This window comes from Paramisgurnus dabryanus, chromosome 15 (assembly GCF_030506205.2).
Source record: "Paramisgurnus dabryanus chromosome 15, PD_genome_1.1, whole genome shotgun sequence".
NCBI lineage: Eukaryota > Metazoa > Chordata > Actinopteri > Cypriniformes > Cobitidae > Paramisgurnus > Paramisgurnus dabryanus.
In genome coordinates, this window is record NC_133351.1 from 21,415,132 (window position 1) to 21,425,212 (window position 10,081).

At 35.5% G+C, this 10,081-nt stretch overlaps 1 protein-coding gene across 1 annotated transcript in view; it reads right to left on the minus strand.

Annotated features, from left to right (window-relative positions):
- Positions 1–9,626, minus strand: part of xpo4 (exportin 4) — a 43,627-nt gene extending 34,001 nt beyond the window's left edge. Inside the window, exons 1-3 of the mRNA XM_065248968.2 lie at positions 9,539–9,626; positions 3,125–3,230; positions 9–150 (exon numbers count right to left, since the gene is read on the minus strand). Coding sequence (XP_065105040.1) covers positions 9–150; positions 3,125–3,230; positions 9,539–9,604 — 314 coding nt within the window. The 5' untranslated portion in view covers positions 9,605–9,626. The remainder of the gene's footprint in view (positions 1–8; positions 151–3,124; positions 3,231–9,538) is intronic.
- Positions 9,627–10,081: the final 455 nt, after the last annotated feature.

Consider the following 10,081-nt stretch of genomic DNA (forward strand, 5'->3'; position numbering starts at 1 on the left):
ACACTTACTTGGGTCTCTGTAAGACATAGGTGAGGAGGAATGTTCTGAGGGACTCAATGCTGTTCTTCTCCAGGAGAATCCATTCTCGAACCACAGCCTCCATGATGGCCGTGGCTGCCTGGAATAACACATAGTCCACTTTACTAGTCTCTGTGGAAAAGAAAGAAATAACAATATTATTACAGTGTAACTATAATTTTACAGGAGTGGATCCCCCAAAACTAAGAATTATGCCAGTATTTATTCACCCTCTTTTCGTTCCATTTAAGGTGAATATTTACTGTAAATGTGCAGCAACGGTACTTGGTTTAAAATAAAAGTAAATCCTAAATAGCTTAAACAGACTATAACCAAGTAAAACTAACCAAGACCAATTGCAATGTCCAATACAGTATATCATTTCTGTAGCTTTAAATGTAGGGCTGGGCAAAAAAATCGATTTTTCGATTAATCGATTTTTAAAACGTGGTCGATTAAAAATCGATTCTCAAAGAGCAGAATCGATTTTTTTTTCATATTTATTTCCGCAAACATTAAACAGAGGAATGGAAGCATTTTAGATTTTGCAAGCAAAACGTGTTGTGGCTTTTTATTTCTTTTTATTAATTACCCACTTGTAAACTGCTGTTCACTGTTCTTTTTTATTAATATAGTATGTGTATTAAATCTATATTCATTGAGTTGAATCGAGAATCGAGTATAAAGACCTACCTGAGAACCAGAATCGAAAATTTAATCGAGAATCGGAATCGATTTGATAGCTTGTAAATCGAAATCGAATCGATCTGGAACATCTGAATCGATACCCAGCCCTATTTAAATGTATTATAATGAATAAATCTCTCTAAAACTCTTTAGAAATCGGCAGCTCTGCTTTTGCATGAAAAGTATCAGATTTCTCTTTTACTTTAAGGACGGTTTCACATTTGGTGCGATTGCCTGGTCCGAACCCGAGTTCGATTGCTCCCCCCTCCCCATGTCCCCCATGGACTGTGTTCACATATTATTTTTGCATCCGAACTGCGGTACGCTTGCATCATCAAGCTGCAGCCGGCGCGTTCTCATGAGAAGACGACAAACGTGATTGACGAACTCCAAGCAGAGAGATGATTTCTGAATGCCTCAACAAAAATTTACATCGGCGGACAGACCGTTGTCATCAAAACGACTTTAGTATGTTTGGGGCAGACAGACGCAAGTGCGTTTCTGTATTATTTCTTTGAAAACAAAACCAAAGGTTTAAAAAATAAGAACAAAAGTCAAGCAAGCATTCCATGCATTTTGTTGTCAATGTAAGTGCACGCACACAAACACACACGTCTGTTTTGGTGGGACATTCCATATAATACGTTATTAACAGTGGTTCACTTCCGCGACACAGGGTTTTTTAAAACACATACAGCTCAGTTGTCTTAAAGGTCCAGTGTGTAGATTTTTAGCGGCATCGAGTGTTCAGATTTTGAATTGCAACCAACAGTTCAGTCCACAGCTCAACCCTCCCTTTTGAAATCGCATAGTGAAAATACTAGGGCTGTTCCGAATACCATTTTTTGAGCTTCGAAAGCTCTAGTAGAAATCAAATCGAATATTCAAAGCTTCGGAAGGAGGGGCTGAACATATTTTTCTTTTTAATAAAGGCAGGAATCTCTGTGTGTGCGTGCGTGTCTGTCTGTCTACAGTTTTATTATGTGGCGAATGTGTTGCTGCGGACCCAAGGGAGTGTAGTGCATTTTTTTTCATGCAATATGGACATGTGACATGTTTAGAATTAACAAACTTAAAAAAATACTACAGAACAGCACAAGCCGGAAGCAGCGTGCCTGTCACGCGTCCTGCGAGAACAGCATTAGTAAAACAAAACACAAGAGCAATACTTTAGTTAAGGTAGCCTAACATTTTTCTAACAAACAAAAACTCCCGTATCAGAAATTAACAGCACAGTAATTGCTGACAACGTAAAGGGTAGGCTATTTAAATAAAACAACGAAAATAAATGAACGAAGTTCAACAAACTGTAATAAAACGGTAGCATACTTTCAAAATCAAGTTTATTTATAACACTTACACCATCCAATATGTTTTTTCATCAGTAGAACAAAAAAGAAGATATTTTGCAGAAACCCCAGTGCTCCGTCATGCAAGTCAACCGATCCGCACACTTTAAGAGCTAAAGCATATATATCCAATACAAATGTCATCCCCCATAACTCCGTGTGACATATTGACGTCTTGTGAAGCAAATCAATCAGTTTTTGCAAGAAACTGAACGTTATTTACACACTATTAGCGTCAATGCCAAAGCAGGAAGTACGCTAATAGGCGATCTCTTCAACTGGTGGCGTTCCTGCTTGGCAAAAGCTCTGCATTAACGCTGTAAAAAAAAAAATATATATATATATATATATATATATATATATATATATATATATATATATATATATATATATATATATATATATATATATATATTCGAATCTCAAAACTGAAAATCGAATGTTAACCCACGGAACGAATATTCGAAAGAGTGGAGTAAGATGAGGCAAGTTATTCATTTATTAATAGGGCCCTATGATTTCCGCCATGCGTATAATGCTGACGTAATCACGGAATCCAAATGCGTGGAAACATATACCCTTTGTGTAACATTTTAAATGTAATGTTGTGACAAATGTTCATTTAATAACAAATAAATTTACATTTAATACAGATGCCTGAAAAGTAAAACAAGATTTTAGTATTTGAATTTCTCACTTTCTAAATAAAAAGTAGTTTAAAACCATAATTAACTGTCTGGTTTTTACAACTTTCATACAGGAGCAAAAATCTACCTTTGAATTTGACAGAAATTAAAGATTTGTCATTTATCATTATAATTAGTTGATATCGACTGACATGCAATACATTTTCATGAGAATTTTTCTGGCCATATTGCCCAGCCCTAGCTCAAACACATCATCGTCTGAGACAACGTAGGGACAAAATGAACTCAATCCACCTTGTTTTTAAATGCAGAAGTAAGTTATGTGACACATTTCCCTTTTTTGTTCGAGACTTTCACAGAAGTCTGAAACTCAATGACAAATCAGAAGATATGGTGATGATATGCCTTGATGGCGAGGCTTACCGAGGATGTGCTTACAGACGGCGAAGGGGGATTTTGACTTCCTGAATGAGAGGAATATGTGCTCTGCGTGCTGTCTCTGCTCTGTGCTGACCATGGACGGCGGCGCCTGTGAACATATGCATAAAACATTTAAGTTTTTAAATACATCAACATCAAATCACACATGTACACTAGGACAAGTAAATTAAACAAGGAAAAATGTATGTCTTTAACCGTGCTTTACAGATTCTATCAATAGGTAATAGTTAAAATGTAATGAAAATCATATTTGTTCCACTACTAGACCAACAACACAGTACCTATCCAATGCACTCCAAAAAAATCATGTCACAACCTACAGCTGAGTACTATGAAACAACACAACCACCCCATGCCCTGCGGATGTATCACAAACTCTGATCATAAAATGAATCACATTACATTCCTAATTGAAGCATAGCGATCAACTAACTCACAGCAGACTACAGAAAAAAGGGTATTAGTCACTTCACTCCTTGTCTTCTCCTGACACATCAATAGGCACACAAACAAATACAATCTGTAACCACAGAAACATGCTACTTTTTTGCATAAATGGATCATCCTTCTGCAAAATAAGAGCACAGAAAGCAAAACCACAATACCAGGAGGAACACAAAACACCCCTAAGTCACTTTTTAATAACAGACATAACACCTCACCTACTGGGTCGAAGACTGTTAGTCTATATTCTATAGGGGGGACAAGATGGCATCCAATAATTTGCTTGACAGTGTCAGACTGATTTATTAATGAGAATTAGCTAACCGTGGTTTATTAATGATAGATTTTAAAAAGTGATTTGTATTGCTTTTGTCTAAAAACTGTACTACTTTCTTCCATTATAGCTTAAAATGCAGAGATAACTTTTAGTAAATTATTCGTAGATCACCTAAAAGTGTTAACATTTTCCAAATAAAGTAAATAAGAAATGAATAGCCTATAAAGATCTTATCTACTTATTCCATTATGATTATTAGCATGATGTTGAATTTTAACAGACATGACACACGTCGATGATAAATAAACCATTCAACCACATATCTGGCAATGTTTCGACTGACTAGCCCAGACACAGGATGTGTGTGCGTGGTTTTTTTTCCAGATAAAATTGACTTGATGTAGGGTTTTAGATACTCAGTTTCAGAGGTATCAAAGATTTTTGTTTAAAGGGGTCAATCCAGGGTTCATTACATTTACAGGCTTATGTGTGTTCACAGCCCTAAAGCCCTATATATATATATATATATATATATATATATTCACATTGCAGAACGAGCAATGTAGTAAGGTATACATAGATCATTTTACCATATGTAAACTAGGGCTGGGTATTGGCAAGGGCCTCATGATACGGTACATAGCACGATACAAGCGCCATGATGCACTAAGTCGCAGTGCGATACAATACGCTGCATGCTGCGATAAATTGTAATACCTTTTTTTAGCAAAATGTAAAACAAATAGAGCAGATTATTTTAAGCCATAGTGCTTCCACAAGTCGGCTTAAAAGCTGCAGGTGTTTTTAAATTTTCTGACATTTTCTCACTTCCGCTAACTTCTGAGACATTGGCCAAATGGCTGTATATTACAGACAACTGGACAGCGACAACTACAGCAGCGGCAGAGGAGGTTGTTTATGTTTGACGCACACAGAGGGATTCATTTTTTTTTTTATATATATCAATACTAGAGATTGAAACACACACATATATACACATACACATACACATATACATATACATATACATATACATATATATATATATATATACAATCATGGAAAAATGTATCACAATAGTTAGCTGTAACAATATTTTTGCACAGCCCTAATGTAAACATTAATTTTATAAACTATCATTAAACCTGTGATATGACATGGTTAAGACCAATTGACAGGTTTTTGGTACCACAGTTTTTTTGCTTTTACAGAGTTTGTTGCTGGGCATTGTTGAAATGCAAGGAGTTGAAACAATATTTTATTTTTCCACGGTCATATGGCAATATAAAACACACACACAAGCACGCACAAAATAAAAGATTTTCGCAATGCCAGTTTTTTCCAAAATTATGCAGCCCTAATGTTACTTTTCCATCTCTCAGCATGTTTTGTTTTGTCTCCATTAAACATGTATGCTGTAATATCTGTGATAATGGGTGAACAGCAACAATTCAGTGCATGAAATCTAACTAGTGAAATACATTCTGACCTTTTAAATGGACAGTTTGGCCAAAAATGAAAATATACACAACCTCAAGCCATAAGAGTTATGTATGTCCATCCTTAGAGATTTACGAAGTGAATATGAATATTTAAATATGGATATTTCTCTTACAACATCGCATCAATTACCCACAAAAGGCATTTTATTTATCCTCTGGAGCCGTGTGGATTACTTGGGAAGGATGGATGCATATTCTTTGGGCTTGAAGGAACTGGACCCTATATTCATCCATTATAAAAATTGGAAGAGCTAGGACATTGTCAAAACTGCACAGATTGTTCGGCAACCAAAATTATTTGGCTGAAAATAGCAAAAAAACGTATTTTCTGTGTTTGGCCGGACAAATGAAAAGACTGAATAAATTTGACCAAACAATGAGGTCTTTGATAACGCGATCAAATAGCAACCAGGGCAGAGTGAGAGCTATGTTGAGCGCTTTATCCTCTGTCAAGCTCCTGTCAAAGTTGCCACCGTCTCCCTCTCTCCCTGTGCTCTTGCAGGTGCGTATCTGCTGCTCAACATACAGTGCTGGATAAAAGCATCATTGCAAGTTTCTTAAGGCATAGTAATGAAAAGGTTATTTGCATTTTGTGCGGGAATAGAAGATCGGATTAATATCCATTTAGCCAAGACTCATTTGGGTGATTCTCGCGAAATTAGACTTATGAGGTTTCATGGAACATTTTGATAAAAAAAGTAAATGCTATCAAAATAAGCAGCATACAGTTACAAACATCTCTTCATGTACTATTTTGGACATGATTTCAAATGACATCACACAAACCCATTTTGTTGTTTTTTCCACATTTAAGGGGAAAATTTTCATTACTGCAACGTGTCCATGACTGGATTTGGGTTCTGTGACATGGAAATATTTATAATAAAAAAATCCAAAAAATAAAACGCTTCAGCGCATGTTATACTATAAACATTTTTACAGTAAAGAAACATGTGGTATTTGGTGATCATTGGTAAATGTAGAGACAATAATAAGGAATATGAAATTTTCTCATCCTCCACAACAATTTTCAATCATTGTTTAAGCCCTTAAGGAACTAACATTTTCAAAAAAAAAAAAAAAAAATTGATGGAAGGGACATAATTGTGACACTCAAGATGGCTACCAGGTAAGCAGTTCTTACTTTTTCTCTTCAGATAAAAGTTGAAATTTTGTTTGTCATAGTACCTAGACAACTTTTTAGTTCTCATTACCGAAACATTTGTAAATGCATATATTTAATGTAATATCATGTTGCGGTAATGATAATTTTTGATAATGATAATCTAAAAAAAAAATAATAATTCGAAAGGAAATATTTTTTAAATCCTCTAAAAATAATGGTTATAGTAAGTTCAGACCTTAATCTTATATATAAATTGGCTTCAAGGGCTTTTTAAAAATACTGATGCTGGACACCTTCTAAATCTGGATTTCGTGAGAATCACCCATTTATGTGGTCGAATGTAAATAAAACAATTTTAACAAGTCAGATGGCTATCTGATCAGAGAACTGACCAGGTGTAAAAGGCCCTATAATGACTGCTGAAATGTTAAAAAAAAAGTTCTTTATTAAATAATATGAAATAAATATAGTAGAAAGGACATTCTGAAAATGTAACTACAGTAGTTATGTAAAATAATTAGGAAAGATTCGGCCATGAATTTCTTTTTCCTATGCATTCCTAAAAAATATCTGAATATGTGTTTGTATGAAAAAGGATGGATGGCTTGAGGATGAGTAAATCATAGGCTGAGTTAGCTGGAAAACAACCATGACCACACCAGAGGCCCAATTCAGTAAGGAGGTTCAACCAACCTTGACTTAAAACTTTAACTCTGAGTTTTCAGTTACAGAAACGCTGAAATTAGTTAGTTCAATCGACCCTTAGTTGACTCAAGCGCACAACCACTATGAAAAGCCATCATCAATGGAGCGCCGAAATTATGATTCACCATGGTAACAGTATGTGGAAAAGAGGTCCGAATACTTTTCATTACTAAAACTGAAAGAAAGGCTGCAAGTGTACAGCAACTACGAGCATAAATTTTAAAGAAAAGAGTTGTGGGAAATTGTTACTCAAGTCAATTACGGTTAAATAAATGTAAAAAAACTGACTGAGGACAGAAAGTTATTGAACCTTATATTAATTTTCATGCAGATGCAATTCCATTGACAAAAGGAACATGACAGCAGCTAAAAAAGGAATTAGGAATAAGACTTGGGCATAAAAGGCAGACTTTGCAAAGGTTTGACAGTAATAAAATGGAAATATGCCAAGCCAGTATTCAAACTCGGGTCGCCGAAAGTATGTCGTCTCTGACCACTGCACTACCCACTACACCAGCTGTTCTGATTAATGAATTTGTAAGAAATGTAAAGGCAACTGTTCGGATGTAAGAGTACGGCCACAAAGGTTGATAGTTACTTAAGGATGAGTATTGAAATCTATCAAAAATTAATATGCTCAAATAAGTCAATTAGACAGTCTCTGCGCCTAAGTATATCAGAAATCTTTCAATTTACTGTTTTAATTTTTTGTTTTCATTTTAGTGTAATATAAAGAGGTTTAAATGACTTGCACTTGCAATTTGATTATAACTTAAAAACAGCTAAATAGATGTACATAATAACAATGTGTGCAACGAATGAATAAACTAACAAAATAGTTAAACACTGCAACTTATTTAAAAAAAAGCAATAACACTGATATATGCAATTGGACCAGGTGACAAATATTTGAGAGATATATCAGGCTGACTAATTATATGATTGCCATAAACTGACTGACATGACACCTCCATTTGTTCGTACCAATATGTACCATAATCCTTGCCAATTGATAATGCTCTTTTTTATAATGTTGAGTCAGTAAAATATGATCTTTCATTTCTGAAAGCATTTCACAGCTGTGTACCTCTATGTAAGAAATAACTGAAGACGGGCCATTGAATAATTCAGAAATATTGCACACCCAAGGTGGCAATGCCATTACAATGCGGCCGTGCATTTTTTTCAAATAATTCAAAGGACCGGAGTCAATTAATCCGCTTATCCCATGGCTACCACAGACATCTGGTGGTTATTTTAAGACATTTGACAGGATAGGTGTGCGTTAATCGAAAAATAAAGCATACCCGTGGAACATTTCTCAACCAATCAGAATAAGCATTCAACAGCCCCATGGCATAACTGCTACTATTAAACTGTTATAAGCAACAGTGTAATGCTGTACATCACTGTTATATACACATCACGACCAACAGCCAACATACCAAACTTCAGCATTTAAAAGGTCAGTTTAAACTACAACTAAATATTAATTTTAATAACACTACATAAACACTAAAAGCTTCATTGCCGATTCACCACATGAAATGTAACTAGCCAACACTACAAGAAGCAATGAAAAACTAAGATCACTAACTTGTCTTTACTTTCAAAGCCTTATGTTAACTGACTGTATCCACTATCATGTTTTTAACCTGTTAACAAAAGTGCATGTTTATGAACACAACAACAGAGTGGACTATACGGTACGCGTATTATGAATATTCAGATTATTCAGGCGCCAAATTTCTGACAGGTGACCTGGTTTTGAGACAGTCCATTCATAACGACACTGAATGTTATCTCTCAATGTTCTCAACTTTCAGCTAGCTCACCATAAACTCATTAGCTGGTCAATTCTTTAAAAGAGAAAAATACAGTACCAGATCAAAGATAAACAAGAAGCTTAAAGTTTCTGGTCAGTCTCTGGCACTCAGCTAGTCAACTAAACATGTGCCTGATCCAACATGCGCGAGTCAACAGCGCGTGTAACTACAGCAGCTGATGGAGAAACTTCAACTCTTACAACGTTCCTTTACAAAACTGCTGGACCAAACTAGGCCTTTAAAACGCACAAGACGAACTTTTAAGTGATCGTTTTAACCACACACATTGTCGCCAGTGTACTCATTTTAGATGTTGATGATGAAGAAGATGATGAAGGTGATGGTGGCTGTTCTATTTGCTGCGGGATGGAGTGAGTCTAGCACTGCGCCACGCACCGCGTTTATCTAGACTTTATCGGTTAACAGATGAACCACAAGATCTCATTAGAGTAAATCCCAACCAATACAGCAAAGAGCAGACTACTAGACATGTGAAAATAGCGCCGAATTGCTCACCATTAAAACTTTGGCAGCGCTTTCCAGCTGTGAAATCACTTCTGGTGCACCGAGCGCCGCCATCATGGTCGTTCTTCAGTGACGCGCCATGCACTGCATTGTGGGATTAAGCGGCACTACAGGCCAATGAGTTCGTCAGTTTTGCTCTGATGTCCCGTTTAAAGGTATGCAATATATTCTACGACATATTATATACATGTTGCTAATTTTTGTTGAGAGGCAACACCTTTTTTTGTATTACAGTCAACTGTAAAGCCCATTCATTCGATACGTTTACTGGACAAGAAGCACCAGTACCAACTTTAACAGAAAACAACCCTAACTATGGGATTTAGGTTTGAACATTGGTTGACATTTTCGCAAAAGTAATTCTGTTGTGTATATTGAGTCATACAAAAAAACTAAGCTGTAGTAAATTTTTTGGTAATTTTAACCTTATAGTAAATATTAAAGTATACACTTTATTAATTCACTATAGTTAATACAATAGTGTACAATGTACATTAACAAAGTGTAGTAAATACTGCTACTGTATACTACAGT